Below are 16,006 nucleotides of genomic sequence, written 5' to 3' on the forward strand. Positions count from 1 at the left end.
CAAACACCCGGATTAAACAGAGGGGTATTAGATAGCTGGCTATGACTAGCCCACACAACACTGGAACTCTTCCAACCTAAGGTAAGCTTTTAGTTTTATTAATTTAATGCCACCGGGGACTGCCCGTGTAACACTGTTACACTGTAACATAACTGCATGATTGTAGTGGGTCTACTAACGCATTAGTTCTATTAGCTATGTTGACTAGGACGTTACTTTAGCTAATATGGGGACAAAGATGTAGGCTGTGTGTAGCGGTTATGACATGGTTTGGCTTGGAAAGGTTTTTTCGCCTGGTCACATACAGCTGATGTTTTGTTCATTGAAGTCCACAAACGAAGGGAAAGGGTGAGAGGGAATACAACGTGACTGCTATGAAAGTGAACTGTGTTTATTAGTGAACAAGGGTGTATGCATTCCGCCGATTCTGCTGAAAATCGTGTCTTCAACGGAAGCGAACAAAATAGGGATAAAAATACCTGAATTTGTCCAATAGAAACTCTTGTTTGCAACTGTTGGACTAATGATTACACCCTAGATAAGCTAGATGCACGCAAGAGTGTGCAAGGTGGTGTTGAAAGTGTCACTGTCTGTCCATGTGTCACTGTCTGTCATCTCAAATATTTCTCTCCACCTGTGTGGACCTAAGTTGTAAACCTTCATTCATGGGCTAGGTTGTAGCAACCTCATGATGGGTATAGGGAAAATTTGAGTATCATGTAGTAGCCTAAACCTATCGCTGTTATATTGAACAGTATGAATGGAATATGAATGACAGTCATCCAACATGCTCTAATAGAAATAAGGCCATAAATGGCACTGACAGCCACTGATACATATACATAAATAATTTGCCCCATGTGAAAGCATCTTTTAGGCAAATAAGTAATTATACTGCTTGTCTCTATATAATTGCAGGGCTGCAGTCAGAGGCTCAGAGGCTCTACTAGCCTCATTAGCATAGGAGCATATACAGAGACCTGCACTGTGGCGAGGGAGAGAGAGAGAGAGAGAAAGAGAGAGAGACAGAGAGAGAGATAGAGAGAGAGAGACAGAGAGAGAGAGAGAGAGAAAGAGAGAGAGAGAAAGAGAGAGAAAGAGAGAGAGAGAGAGAGAGACAGAGACAGAGACAGAGACAGGGAGAGAGACAAAGAGAGAGAGAGAGCGAGAGAAGCCTCCTCTCCCTGCTCTCTTACTCTCTCTCTCTCTTCCTGCGCTCTCTTTGTTATTTGAAGCGTCCTGACATCAAGGGGTCTCTTCTCGACATTGTCTGCTGGCGCTACACACCACCCAGGCAGAGGAGCTGTGGGTGTATGCAGAGAAGAGTTCCCGGCAGGATATTTCTAGTACCCTTCATTTGAGAGGAAGAGAGGATACATTCCCTATTAATGACCATGGCACATGTCTGTACTGCACGGGAAGGCAACTGGATTCAGTCGCGAGCCAATTTTTGTTGAAGTGGAGGGTTTATGGGCCAGGACCATAATTTGTACACTGCAAATTGAGCACAACTAAGCCCAAAAAGAGATTGAATTTGAAAATAACAATAATTTTATGCATTGAGACACAATCATGTCTCTTTTTTTATTTGTGGGAGTAATTGAGTAACAGATTTCCGAAATTAAACACATTGTTTGCTGAACACCTTGTGATTAGTATTTTTTTACCCAAAACTACCCCCCCCCACACAAAAAAACAACAACAACACAACAACACACTCTTCTGTGTCAAGCTGATGGAAATTAGAGACAGATAGAGATAAATCTCAATAAAATAAGCACAAATTATGAATTGAGAAAAAAAGAGAAAGATAGAGATTAAGATTGATCTCGAGATAGATATGTGATCGCAAAAAGGCAGACGGGAAAGTTGAGGGCATGTTCCATACCTCATACTGTGTGATGACCCCATTGGGCTCCACAGGCTCCTCCCACTTCAGAAAAATCATATCGTCCAATGGGGTGAAGGTCAGTGACTCTGGGGCGACGCCACCAGGAACTGGAAGAGAAAACACAACAGCATTCTGAGAGAACCCTCTGGTGATTGAATAGGGGGTCCTATAGGAAGGAAGTGACTAATTATATCCGGTTTCCAGCCCTAAAGACAGGCAAACTGATTTCAGGACCAGAAGATTTGATGACTGTGTGCCTGGGTGCAAGCGTGCATGTGTGTTTACGTGTACATCTGTGTCTGATTGAAAGACGCTGCTGCTACAGTTCATGCAAGTTTCGTCAACTAACAGACTGTCTGATAGTCTCTCTGGCTCTGAGACTGTGTCTCAGGCAGATAGAGTCTGGAGCACTGCCTTGTGGCTGACAGTTAAACCTGCTGTATCCTTTCTCTCTCTCCACAACAGCCCTGCGAGGAGCAGAGGACAACAGCCGCAGTGTAATGGCAGGGCAAACAAGAAATCCAAATGGGTCTGAGACTTTGTCTGAGACAGGGACTCTTGTTTTGACATTGGGAATACAACCAGTCAATGGATCGAATAGGGGCCTGAAAAATCGGGGCATTTGGTGTTATTTACAAGGCAGTGCATATGTTGAAGACACGGTTGATTTGTTCAGCGACAGAGTTGGGAAAGTTCAACAAGCCCTAGAGATGACAAATGGCTTGTGGTTGTCTGGGACCCATGAATCTGTGCATGCGTATGTGTGTATTTGTGAGTGCGAAAAATGACACAGAGGTAATTGTATTAGGTCTCCCTGTAGTCTTTTTGATGATTTTTCTTCTTGCCCAAAGAGAGCTCTGGGAAGGTGAGATAATTGCGTTTCTCTCTCTGCTTGCTTACTTCAAGTGCAGCTGTTCAACTGACTATGAAATGCATTACATTATAAGCAGGAGCACATGGGAGGACCTTGCAATTTGAAGATTTCAAAATGCAACCAATTTCATACAATGTATTGTAATCTTACTCTCTTATTTTATTTTACCCGGCAAGTTGACTGACACATTTTCATTTACAGCAACGACCTGGGGAATAGTTACAAGGGAGAGGAGATGAATGAGCCAATTGGAAGCTGGGGATGATTAGGTGGCCATGAGGACCAGATTGGGAATTTAGCAGCCAGGACACCGGGGTTAACACCACTACTCTTACGATATGGGATTTTCAGTGACCATAGAGAGTCAGGACACCCATTTAACATCCCATCCAAAAGACAGCACCCTACACAGAGTAATGTCTGCCCTGAGGTATTGATAAATATAGTTTTTTAGACCAGAGGAAAGTGTGCCTCCTACTGGCATCTAGTCTCCCATCCAGGGATCAACTAGGACCAACCTTCAGAGATAAGCCAGCAGTGGGATGCACCGTGGTATGCTGCTGACTCTTGCATTGCCTCTCTCTCTCTTTCCATCCTCTCTAATAGGTCAAGAACTGCTGTGAGCAATGTTTTATTGCATAGTACATTTGCTCTGACCTCCAACTTAAATCCATCTCGGTGAAATGTATATAATCCGCTGTTGTACACAGGAACATGTTAATAGAAAGATAAGCAAAATCATCTCACCATTTCGCTGGTGGCCATGATTCGAACTGATACATTTTTCATCTGATTCCATTTAAAAGGCTGATCTTTCATTTAGTTATGCTGATCCTGCAAGTCAATATCCAACACTCTCTGGGTTTCATATGAACTACAATGCATGCTGGGTAATAGAGTCCACTCACTGTTTTTCTCAGTCTGGAAGGTGACCTCTCTGCTCTCTTTCTTGCCCTAGACTTCAACTTTATAATGCATGTTGGGTAATAGAGTCCACTTACTGTCCTCCTCGGTTTGAAAGGTGACCTCTCTGCCTTCTTTCTTGCCTTCTGGATTTTCCAGCGCCAGCCTGACGTGGACGGAGCGGAACGGGGGCAGGTCCCTCAGGGTGAAGTGTGATTGGTTCCTCTCTACGGAGAGACACTCCCTCACTGTGGCATTGTTCCCTGCGCTGCCTCCTGCAGGTGTGGAGTAACGGTAGCAGAGAGAGACGGAGTAGGTGTGGCAGCGCGTCAGGTTGTAGCCCAGAGGTTCCCACTGTAAGACTAGTTGACGAGGCTGGATCTCTATGGCTGTGAGGCCTCGCAACGCACGCATGGGCTCTGATAGGGGGAGGGGAGAGGGAGATGGAGGAGAGAGGGGTGGGTGGAAGAGGAGAGAGAGAGAGAGATTCAGACAGACAGACAGAGAGAGAGAGAGAAAGAGACATAGAAAGACAGTGTGAGATGGAGTGATGAAGAAAAATAGAAAGATATGGAGAAAGAGACAGACGGTTAGTTCCGATGTTTACATTCCAAACTCACCACAGGAAGCTGTTTAATTTTTTTTTTAAAGCACCCTGGAGAGAGAGAGAAGAAGGGAGGAGGAGGGAGCGATGTACAACAATAACACATTTTTTATATAATTTCACTCATATCTTCATTCTTACAGAGTACAGACTGCTCAGCTCCAGGACCAAAGACAGTGCCCTATGATGATGTGATATAGAACTAGCTAATTACTGATGGCATGTGTGAGACTGGGGTGACGAATCCTCGTGTCCCTGCCACGATAATGTCCAACAGGATCATATCATGCCTGCCAGACCGCAGCCACAGAGGCTGCTAAGATAGGGTTGTGTCTGGCAACTTATTCCCTCTAATAGTGCACTACTTCCTCATGGGCCCTGGTCAAAAGTAGTGCACTATATGACATTTGGGATGCACCCTCTGCAGACTAGAACCCCATTAGGAAAGATGCTATATGAAAGCATGGCTCATCATTATATTAATCACTCTACCACCCACCCAGGCTGCCCTCCCTGTCTCTGTCTGTCTGTTCAGCAGCATGCCACCCTGCAGCCCAAACCAACCCCACAGCAGCCAACAGACGTCCAGGCCCACAGACTCACGTTGATGACACTAATCAAAGGGACAAGCCAGGGGCGGGAGAGAGAGGAGGGTGGACGGAGGGGCGGATGGGGTGGAGGGTTATGTCAGACTGGCTGTCAGCCCACTCTGGGCTCTGCTGGCTCCAGCTCATCTCCTCTCCTCCTCTTGTCTTAAACCATGGTGTCAGTGAGCTAAAAGAGAGGACACCTTCTCACCAGGGGTCAACTGTTGCTATGAACACAATCAGCCTGGCTGTCCTCCGACCTACAGGTCACATGCTGTTACAGACACAATCACAGCCTCAGGAGAGAGAGAAAGGAGGGATGGGGGAGAGGTCTGTTAGTCCAAGTTGGACCAATCATTGAGTCACTGTCATGGGTTAAGAGAGGTTAAAGCCTCTGATGTTTATAGGAAGAAGCTGGGTAATACACAACTATGCCTCAGAGGGGAGAGATGGAGGGAGGGAACGGTCTAGTCGCGTCATGTCAGAAAAGAAATGATCCCATGTTTTCAGTTTGCTCAATGTGCCTCCCCAAAAGACCATAGAATGATAATAGAAGTTGGGCAGAGATTTAGTACTCTTCTTTGTTCTCCTGCAATGAGTGAGGTAAGCTGACGACATGTCGCAGCATTGCTCTGGTTAAAAAGGTAAGTAAAAGAAAACACGTATTTTGAATATCCGGATATCCGACCAAATTCATAATACTATTCAAATAGTGAAATTATTTCAAACCCCTATCCCTATACTACATCAGTTAAAACTGGAGAGGGATTCATGAAAAGCCTCCTCTCCGGGGACGTAGGTGTATAAAAAAAGAATATAAAATAGCACCAGATAAATGTGTTTTATAGGCAAGGGCTGCTGCTGCTTCTAGCCGAAAACTTTCTGAGCTGGACAGGAAGAGGGGATATGAGACAGATTGATCTACAGCATGAGTGTCAAACATACGGTCCGCGGGCCGGATCCAGCCCACGAGGGGTTCCAATCCAACCTACAGATGGGGAAACAAACTAAATATACTTTAAATTGACTAAAACCAACTGTGTTGAAATCAAAATGGACCTATATTTATAGTTTTTCCACTGTCCTGCTCACTAAAAATCACTAGACAGTCAGGGAGTATCGCAAATTCCAAATACAATGGATAGAGGACAAATTTGGGCACATTTTTACGGCAAGGAAATATAACCAATATTCATTGCGCGCTCCGGAACTTGTTGAAGTCCGAACACGGCTCCCGGGGCAAAATTAGTTAGACTTGACACCCCTGATCTAGAGTGTGTAGTGTCACAAGGGCTCTCTCTGCTCTCTCCCCTGAGATTGAGACTCAGATCTGGGCATGGGGAGCAGACAGGAGGTGGGCGGCTGGAGCCTCGTGACAGGAAGGATCAGAGACTATGATAGATGACACGACGTCATGTGGGTCTACTTGACACATCTACAGGGAGCTGTTTCATAAAGATGAGCACTGAGCGCTGGGGAGAGTAAGTACAGATAAGTGTGTGTGTGTGGTGTGTACGTGAGGGGGAGTGTAGTGGCTGTGAGAAGGTTGCAGGATCTTCACTCTACTATATAATTAAATCAACACACATCATTTAGGTGTACCTATCCATGCATACACACCGGCTTCTAAAGAGGTACCTACGTATATATCAGCCACTGAGCACTATAATCCACACACACATCCTCTCAACCGGTGGACAGCAGGCCATTAGAGTATATGTTTGAATGTTGTTGTCCTGGTGTTATGGAGGATGTTATTATATGTGATCTCTCAGTGCCGTTCCTGAAGCGATAAACAAAGTTGAAGGAAGGGAATAGATAAGAGTAGACTAGAGTAGAACAGAATAGAACAGAACAGAAGCTAGGTTTGGGTTTAGACCCGTTCAGCCCCCCTAACTCACCTGCACACTTGGTCCTGCTGACCAGGGGGGGTCCAGGCGCCCCTGTGCCTCCCTCCCCTGGTCGGGTCAGTAAAACACTGATACGGTACTCTGTGTCCGGCTCCAGATGCCACACCTTACAATAGAACAGAGTAAACATTTTTTTTTAAATATTTAGCAAAGACATGAATATCATTTAGCAAATGTTTATTCAACATTCATGTTTTTTTTTACTGTAACGGCAAAGTAATTCAGAGTTCTTTAATAACAACCGTTTTTAAGAGCCTGTAAAGAATGCTGAACGGCAAATTAACTTCTACGCGTACACACACACGCAGACACACACAAACCTTATACGTGAGCGAGCCCACACCGTGTGTCTCCGACCATGGTGATTGGCTGGCCCGGTACTCGATCTCACGGCGGATAACGGGGCCATCCCCCACGATGGAGTTGGTGTTGAGTTGAATGATCAGGTAGGTGGGGCCAGCCCGGAGCAGCTGGGGGGGAGCGATGGGGGTGGGGGGCACTACCAGGGTGAAGGAAGGGGGAGAGGCCAGAGTACAGTGTTATACAGAGGACTTTTTAATTACTAAGTGAGTGCTTGCAGGGGCGTAGTGGAGGTTAAAACAAAAGGCCTTTTACACGATATGATGATGTTGACATATACAGTCCTTGACGAAGTGAACAGTTAACAAGATAACTGAAACAATGGTTTAGTAGCACTGTCTACCGTCTGTCAACTCCTCCTTTCTATCCTCAAGTGATCCGGCTAATTATAAAAACATCATCAATTGTTGTCAAATGAACAGAGATACAAATGACATCCAGTGTTCCATAGTTGTACGCCAAAAAAAGACATTCGCATTTCCACAGAAAAAGCAACAATTCTCTTCTCTCTTAAAGAAAAACAAGGCATGTTTCATGCTTTTCTTGTTTATAATTTCCCTAGATTTTTTTCTGCTCGGCTAGAGCGTTGACTCACACAATCTTTTAAGATTGTGATTTCTGAGAGGCACTTGAAGGGAAGGGAATGTGCAATTTTCACCATAATGAATGTGAATTATTTGCGTGAGTGATTGCGTGTGTAATTCTGCATGTCCTTTCAACGTTAGACAAAGAGACACACGCGCACACACATTACAGCAACATGTCCAGTGAAAAACACTGTTGACACAGAGTATACAACATATGTACATTGGTGAAAGATTGTTTCCACGTGTTTCCACAATAGAACGTAGAACAGAGAAGATTTTGCTATGTTCTATGTGTGTGTGCATTTTAACGTGTGTTTATGTGTGTGTGTGTCCATGTGATTGACTAAGTGAGCCAGTGCTTGTGTGCATGTCTCACATAAGGAGAAGCTGTTGGAAGTTGTTGGGTGGGGACGGAGGTAGGACATATGGAGGAGGGTATTAAGATATCCCAGAATGGTAGCTAGGTGTCATGGTCGGTTGGAGGTGTCATAGGGGAGGTGGTGTGTGGTGCAGTGTGCTACAGGACAAACGTGCCTTTTGTGTGTGTGTGTGTGTGTGTGTGTGTGTGTGTGTGTGTGTGTGTGTGTGTGTGTGTGTGTGTAAACAAAGACACATTATACGACATAACATTGTCAATAGCTAGACATGTGTGCCGGACACATATTTACGATACTATGCTGTACACACTGCATAAACATGACTATACGGACTGGCCGTACTATACCTCTGACAATGAGCTCGGCGAAGTTGGACACGGCAGCTCCGCGGGCAGACTCTGTGATGCAGCGATACAGGTCCTGCTCCCCTCTCTCAGCCTCCACTTGGAAGGTGGCCATGAGACGCTTGTGGCTCAGACGCTGGATAGAGGATGCCGCCACAACCACACCGTTACGACGCTGCAAAGAGAAAGAGAGACAGAGAGGGGGGGGGGGGGGTCAGGGAGGGAGGGAGAGAGAGAGTCACGCTAACTGACCCATACACAGGTGATCATCTTTACCTGTGTAGACACCACCTCTGTCACTGCCCATAAACACACCCACAACACACAGTCACATAGAGAGAGAGAGTCAGGTTACCCTAACTAACCTTCACAGACAGTTATGTTTATTATAATGTACAGTACCAGTCAAAAGTTAGGACACACATACTCATTCAAGGGTTTTTCTTTATTTTTACTACTATCTACATGGTGAGGACATCTAAAATATATTTTATATTCTTCAATTGGGTTGAGGTCGGGTGATTGTGGAGGCCAGGTCATCTGATGCAGCACTCCATCACTCTGCTTCTTGGTCAAATAGCCCTTACACAGCCTGGAGGTGTGTTAGGTCATTGTCTTTTTGAAAAACAAATGATAGTCCCACTAAGCGCAAACCAGATGGGATGGCGTATCGCTGCAGAATGCTGTGGTAGCCATGCTAGTTAAGTGTACCTTGAATTCTAAATAAATCACTGACAGTGTCACCAGCAAAGCACCACCACACCTCCTCCTCCATGCTTCATGTGTGAACCACACATGCTGAGATCATCCGTTCACCTACTCTGCGTCTCACAAAGACACGATAGTTCGAACCAAAAATCTCAAATTTGGACTCATCAGACCAAAGGACAGATTTCCATCGGTCTAACGTCCATTGCTCGTGTTTCTTGGACCAAGCAAGTATCTTCTTCTTATTGGTGTCCTTTAGTAGTGGTTTCTTTACAGCAACATGAAGACCTGACTCACGCAGTCTGAACAGTTGATGTTGAGATGTGCCTGTTACTTGAACTCGGTGAAGCATTTATTTGGGCTGCAATTTCTGAGGCTGGTAACTAATGAACTTATCCTCTGCAGCAGAGGTAACTCTGGGTCTTCCTTTCCTGTGGCAGTCCTCATGAGAACCAGTTTCATATTTCCTAAGTGTGTGTGCATTTTAACATGTGTGTTTATGTGTGTGTGTCCTGTGTGATTGACCAAGTGTGTGTGTGTGTGTTTGTGTGTGTGTGTGTGTGTGTTGACTGAACTTCATGTCTTAAAGTAATGTCATAACTTAAAGTAATGATTGACTATTGTTTCTCTATGCTTATTTGAGCTGTTCTTGCCATAATATGGACTTGGTCTTTTACCAAATAGGGCTATCTTCTGTATACCACACCTACCTTGTCAAAACAAAACACAACTGATTGGCTCAAACTCATTAAGAAGGAAATATATTCCACAAATGTACTTTTAACAAGGCACACATGTTAATTGCATTCCAGGTGACTACCTCATGAAGCTCGTTGAGAGAATGCCAAGATTGTGCAAAACTGTCATCAAGGTAAAGGGTGGGTATTTGAAGAATCTCAAATATGAAATATATTTTGATTTGTTTAACACTTTTTTGGTTACTACATGATTCCATATGTGTTATTTCATAGTTTTGATGTCTTCACTATTATTCTACAACGTACATTTTTTTTTACAAATAAAGGAAAACCCTGGAATGAGTAGATGTGTCCTAACTTTTGACTGTTACTATGTGTGTGGCCATGAGATATAGCCCTCCATAATGTGATTGTGAGTTGGAAGGAAGGAGAGAGACAGGGAGACGATGAGGGACAGATGAGGGTACCATGGGTGGTGGAGATAATAAATACATGATATATGTCATAGCTAACATCTTGGCACGTGGAGGTTGCATGCCGGGCTGCTGACAGAGCTGTCACACACATCCATACACGCCAACACGCAGACAACCCGTACTAATATGCTCGAGGCACAAGAGTGCTCGGATCAACGAGGGGAACAGGAAATGACAACGGGTCGCCTGTCACACACACACACACAAAGCATGAAGTTTTTCCAGGTGCAGGAGGCTATATGCTGCTCCGCTCTCAGAATAATGTGTCCAGAATGTTATATCAACTAGCCCATTTCTCTTCATGCTTTTCACCAGTAAGTGTCTGGGGGGAGGGGACATTTGCTCAAAAGTATGAAACTGCCTATGGGAGTAATATAACATAAATGTATAGATTATTGCCTCAGTGACAATGTTAGTGGTTGTGAAAAGTATAATTGGGTTTTTCACTTCCATAAGCCAATGTTGGATCACATTTTAATTACTGTAGGTGTGTGTGTGTGTGTGTGTGTGTGTGTGTGCGTGTGTGTGTGTGTGTGTGTGTGTGTGTGTGTGTGTGTGTGTGTGTGTGTGTGTGTGTGTGTGTGTGCGCACACACAGCCCCATCACATCTCAATGTACATTCATTCAGTCAAAACAAACAGACAATCCTACAGCTTGTCATACAAATGAAAACATCCAGTATTAAACCTGTGTGTCTTCCATCTCTCCCCCTATCTTCCCCTAAGCCCCATATCACCCCATAATGAGTTTCTGTGGTAAATCATTCATTAATTCAGGATTTCCAACTGAACACAAACAAATGTTGACGTTGTCTAAAGATCAAAACAGAATCAGAAACAGAACAAGTAAAACTCTCTGATAGAAAGACAAAAGAAGGTAATACAGATTAATTGAATAAGAATTATTCTGCAAACAATTTGTTTGGACTATTTAAACACACAAATGAGTGAGGAGAAAACACTCAGTAGGTCTAGAGAGAGTCCCCTCACAGCAGAGGAGATCAAACAGAAAGTAGCAATTACTGTTAATGAGAATAAGAGAGAAACACGCGCATGCACACACACAATTACAGAGTTGAGGGGAGAAAAACAGAGAAACATGGTGTTAAGATTGGAACAGTACACAGCTAATACATAAACAGAAGACAATAACGGGTTGGGGAAACATATTGTTGTAACGGCTGTCTTCGGGTGAAAGAGAGGAGGACCAAACTGCAGCGTGATGATAATCCATATTTTAATTGGCTACTTAAACAACGAACAAAAACAACAAACTGACAGAAAGAACCGAATACGCTACAGTCCCGAACTAGTGAACACAGACCAGATGAACACACAAACAGGAACAATCACCCACCAAACACACTACAAAACAGGCTACCTAAATATGGTTCCCAATCAGAGACAACGCAAAACACCTGTCTCTGATTGAGAACCATATCAGGCCAAACACAGAAATAGACAAACCAGACATACAACATAGAATGCCCACACAGATCACACCCTGACCAACCAAAACATAAAACCATACAAAGCAAACTATGGTCAGGGTGTGACAATTGTTCCTCCCTGCTGTTACCAATCCGTTCTAACCTTCCTGAGTAAAGAGTCAGAGCAAACGTTGGAATCTGGTTTCAACTGGGAGACTATAGCTCAGTTCACCATATGTGTATTGTGTAAAACGTGTTCAATCCAATATGGGTGTTAGTACTGTCATGCATCCTTGTAGAAGCGATGCACTTCAACCAGGGCAGCCCGTCCATTAGAGCATTAGGGGCGTGCCCCACTTGTGATTGGTCAAAAAAAAAAAAAAATACATATTTTTGATGTTGTTGTATTTTTCAACAAAATATATAATTCAATGTGTTGTTAATTTGTGTACATTTTACTGTTCAAAATGATATTGTTCAAAACAAGCTGTTCAGTTAACTACTACTCTGCCCAGGCTTGGATTGTATAGCCAGCTATTACACAGCAGCAATGAAATTGCAGGATTTCATCACATGATTTTCACAGAACAAAGTAAATGGACCATCCTGGGGTGCTGAATTGCACAGGTCTTCTGGGTGTCCTCCATCAGGTACTAAACAGATAGCGCTAAAGAGCAAATTGCGATGAACTTGTAAATAAATATTCATGTAGGTCATTGGGAGCCTGGGACCTGAACCAGACATCCACACCCATCACCGGTCGTAGGACATAGCGGTACACTAGATAAAACCTTCTCATGGATCTGGTGCTCTAGCTACCGGCAAGCTTCTTGTTGCCTTTTCCCTGTGCTTGTGTCACCAACGCATTTATGAGCGCTGCTCGTTCTAAAAAAAATACTTTTTGTAATTCAAACAGTGGCAACATGTGCAGCAGTGGTGATTGTTTTACATGCAAAAGTGAAATATGTGTATCTGTCACGTTCCTGACCTATTTTTATGTTATTTTGATTATGTTTAGTTGGTCAGGGCGTGAGTTGGGGTGGGCATTGTATGTTGTGTGTGCTTTGGGTAGTCTATGGGTGTTGTATGTGTATGGGATAGAGTATTGTTAGGTTGTCTAGTCATGTCTATGGCTGCCTGGATTGGGTCTCAATCAGAGACAGCTGTCATTCATTTGTCTCTGATTGGGAGCCATATTTAAGGTAGCCATAGGCAGTAGGCTTTTGTGGGTAGTTGTCTTGTTTAACGTTTGTTGCTTGTCTGTGCACTACGTTTATTAGCTTCACGGTCGTTTATTGTTTTGGTAGTTTGTAGGTGTTTTTGTTTCATGTTCATCTTCGTTCATTTATTAAAAGAAGATGGCTTATTTTCCTCATGCTGCGTTTTGGTCCGAATCTCTTCCACACGATCGTGACAGTATCTGACACCACCCCAAACAGTGTGTGTGTGGGCCTGGTTGTGCGTGTGAGACTGCGTGTATGTGTTTGTCTGTGTCTGCGTCAGAAAGCAACAGAAAGGATTAAAATGGTAGGTTGTTGAACTCTTGAAAGAGGAGAGGCTTTGGATACAAAATACCTCAATACAGAAGAAAGAAAGAGAGGAGGAGAGGAGACGGAAAGAAAATGGAGGAATGCGTCGTCTTCCCTCCTTCCGTCCTTCTTGCCTCATCTATCTTTTCAAAGGCACTTCGCTTCAACGATGCAGAGAGAGAGTGGAGGCTTTCAGACCCAGGTTCCAGTTAACTAATATTAGCTCAAATTCATGCAGCAGAAATGTAAACCATTTGGAAAGATCACTTCATGAAAAAAAAAAGGCCACACAAACAGTAGTCTGTATGCAGGGACCCGGCCCTCTGTGTTTGATGATGTCATACTGCTGGGTCTATCTTTAATTCACTGAAGGATATATCAGACCTCATAGAAAGAACAGCACACTTCTATGCATTTATAAATCTGGAATCCTTGATGGTGAAACTGCCAAGTCTGTTTGCAATATTCCAACAACAAAGAAGTAACAGTAAACAACATTGTGCGCTTGATAGAACATCAGCATATGTAATGCATTTTTTTTAACACGCTACGCAACACTCCCCTCTGCTTAAAACTTATTGTCAATAGGGAGGCGCTGTTTTCACTTTGGAAAAAATCATGCCCAAATTAAACGGCCTCGTACTCTGTTCTAGATCATACAATATGCATATTATTATTACTATTGGATAGAAAACACTCAGAAGTTTCTAAAACTGTTTGAATTATATCTGTGAGTAAAACAGAACTCATTTGGCAGCAAACTTCCATACAGGAAGTTAAAAATCTGAAAACGAGGCTCTGTTTCAGGGCCTGCCTATTCAACTGGCTTTTATTTATCGATATGTATGCACTTCATACGCCTTCCACTAGATGTCAACAGGCAGTGGAAGGTTGAATGGGGTGTCTAGCTTGATCTGAGGCCGAATAAGAGCTTTTGGAGTGACAGGTCAGCCCTTTTGTCAGTTTTCCACGGCGCGCGAAGGAGCTCCATATTGTCTTCTGAAAAGCGTTCGGTATACATGGCGAATATCTCCGGCTCTGATTTTATTTGATACATATGAGAAAAACATCATAAAGAAGGATTTTTCAACCGAGTTTGATCAGTTTATTCAACGTTTATTGGGACTTTTGGAATTGGAATTCTTTGCGAATTCTTTGCGCCAAGAGAAGATGGGCATGTTTGCGCCACATGGCTAGCCAAGGTTGCTAATTCGACAGAAGAAATGGACATTCTAAAACCAAACAACGATTTATTCTGGACCAAGGACTCCTTGCACAACATTCTGATGGAAGCTCAGCAAAAGTAAGACACAATTTATGATGTTATTTCGTATTTCTGTGGAATATGTAGAATCCAACAGGGCGGAGAATATGTGAGCGCTGTCTCACAATAATGCATTTTGTATGTTGTAGTAAAGTTATTTTTAAAAATCTAACACAGCGGTTGCATTAACCTCTAACGAGCCTCTACCCCGGGTCCGGGATCACCCCTCACCCCCCCACACACTGATTAGCATAGCTAGCATAGCTTCACAAGTAGATAGTAGCATCTAAATATCATTAAATCACAAGTCCAAGACACCAGATGAAAGATACAGATCTTGTGAATAAAGCCACCATTTCAGATTTTTAAAATGTTTTACAGGGAAGACAAAATATGTAAATCTATTAGCTAAACACGTTAGCAAAATACACCACTTTTCTAACTCCATCAGTTTCTTACTACTTCAGGTGCTATCACCAATTCGGCTAAACTAAGATATTGATAGCCACTAACAAAGAAAAAACCTCTTCAGATGACAGTCTGATAACATATTTATGGTATAGGATAGGTTTTGTTAGAAAAAAGTGCATATTTCAGGTAGAAATCACAGTTTACAATTGCACCTACCATCACAAGACGACTAGAATTACTATAGAGAGCAACGTGTATGACCAATTTACTCTTAATAAAACATTTCATAAGAATAGACAAAGCATAGCAATGGAAAGACCCAGATCTTGTGATTCCAGACAATATTTCAGATTTTCTAAGCGTTTTACAGCGAAAACACAAATCGATAAGTTAGCATACCACATGTGAAAACGTTACCAGAGCATCGATTACAGCCAAAGAGCGCTATAACGTAATCACCGCCAAAATATATTAATTTTTTCACTAACCTTCTCAGAATTCTTCCGATGACACTCCTGTAACATCATTTTACAACATACATATACAGTTTGTTCGAAAAGGTGCATATTTAGCCATACAAAACCGTGGTTACACAATAAAAATACTAGGAAATCAAGCCTCAATATGTCTGACGTCATCTATCAGAGTGATCTAGTTTAATTGAAAGCTAATCATATACTTGACTAAAAAATACAGGGTTGACAGGAATCGAAAGACAAATTAGTTCTTAATGCAACCGCTGATTTACATTTTTTAAATTATCCTTACTTTTCAATACAGGTTGCGCCAAGCGAAGCTATAGCAAACAAGATGGCGACATAAACGTTTAACATTTATCGACAGAAACACGATTTATCATCATAAATTGTTCTTACCGTGAGCTGTTCTTCCATCAGAATCTTGGGCAAAGAATCCTTTCTTGGGTCGAATCTTCTTTTGGTCGATAGATGTCCTCTGTCCTTCGAAATATCCACTAACGATCGAACGGGACCCCGAAACGTGTCCAAAGTTTCAGAGTGCACAACAAAGAAATTCCTCAAAATCGCACTAAACG

General features: G+C 43.0%; 1 protein-coding gene across 9 annotated transcripts in view; it reads right to left on the bottom strand.

The window, feature by feature from the left end:
• LOC139554899 (receptor-type tyrosine-protein phosphatase U-like) overlaps window positions 1–16,006 on the bottom strand; it is a 297,039-nt gene that overhangs the window by 71,376 nt on the left and 209,657 nt on the right. For all 9 annotated transcript variants that reach the window (XM_071368151.1, XM_071368154.1, XM_071368152.1 and 6 more), the window contains exons 6-10: window positions 8,441–8,612; window positions 7,090–7,268; window positions 6,761–6,875; window positions 3,767–4,087; window positions 1,889–1,998 (exon numbers count right to left, since the gene is read on the bottom strand). In XM_071368151.1, coding sequence (XP_071224252.1) covers window positions 1,889–1,998; window positions 3,767–4,087; window positions 6,761–6,875; window positions 7,090–7,268; window positions 8,441–8,612 — 897 coding nt within the window. The remainder of the gene's footprint in view (window positions 1–1,888; window positions 1,999–3,766; window positions 4,088–6,760; window positions 6,876–7,089; window positions 7,269–8,440; window positions 8,613–16,006) is intronic.

The sequence above is a fragment of the Salvelinus alpinus genome, chromosome 26 (assembly GCF_045679555.1).
Source record: "Salvelinus alpinus chromosome 26, SLU_Salpinus.1, whole genome shotgun sequence".
In the NCBI taxonomy this organism is placed as follows: Eukaryota; Metazoa; Chordata; class Actinopteri; order Salmoniformes; family Salmonidae; genus Salvelinus; species Salvelinus alpinus.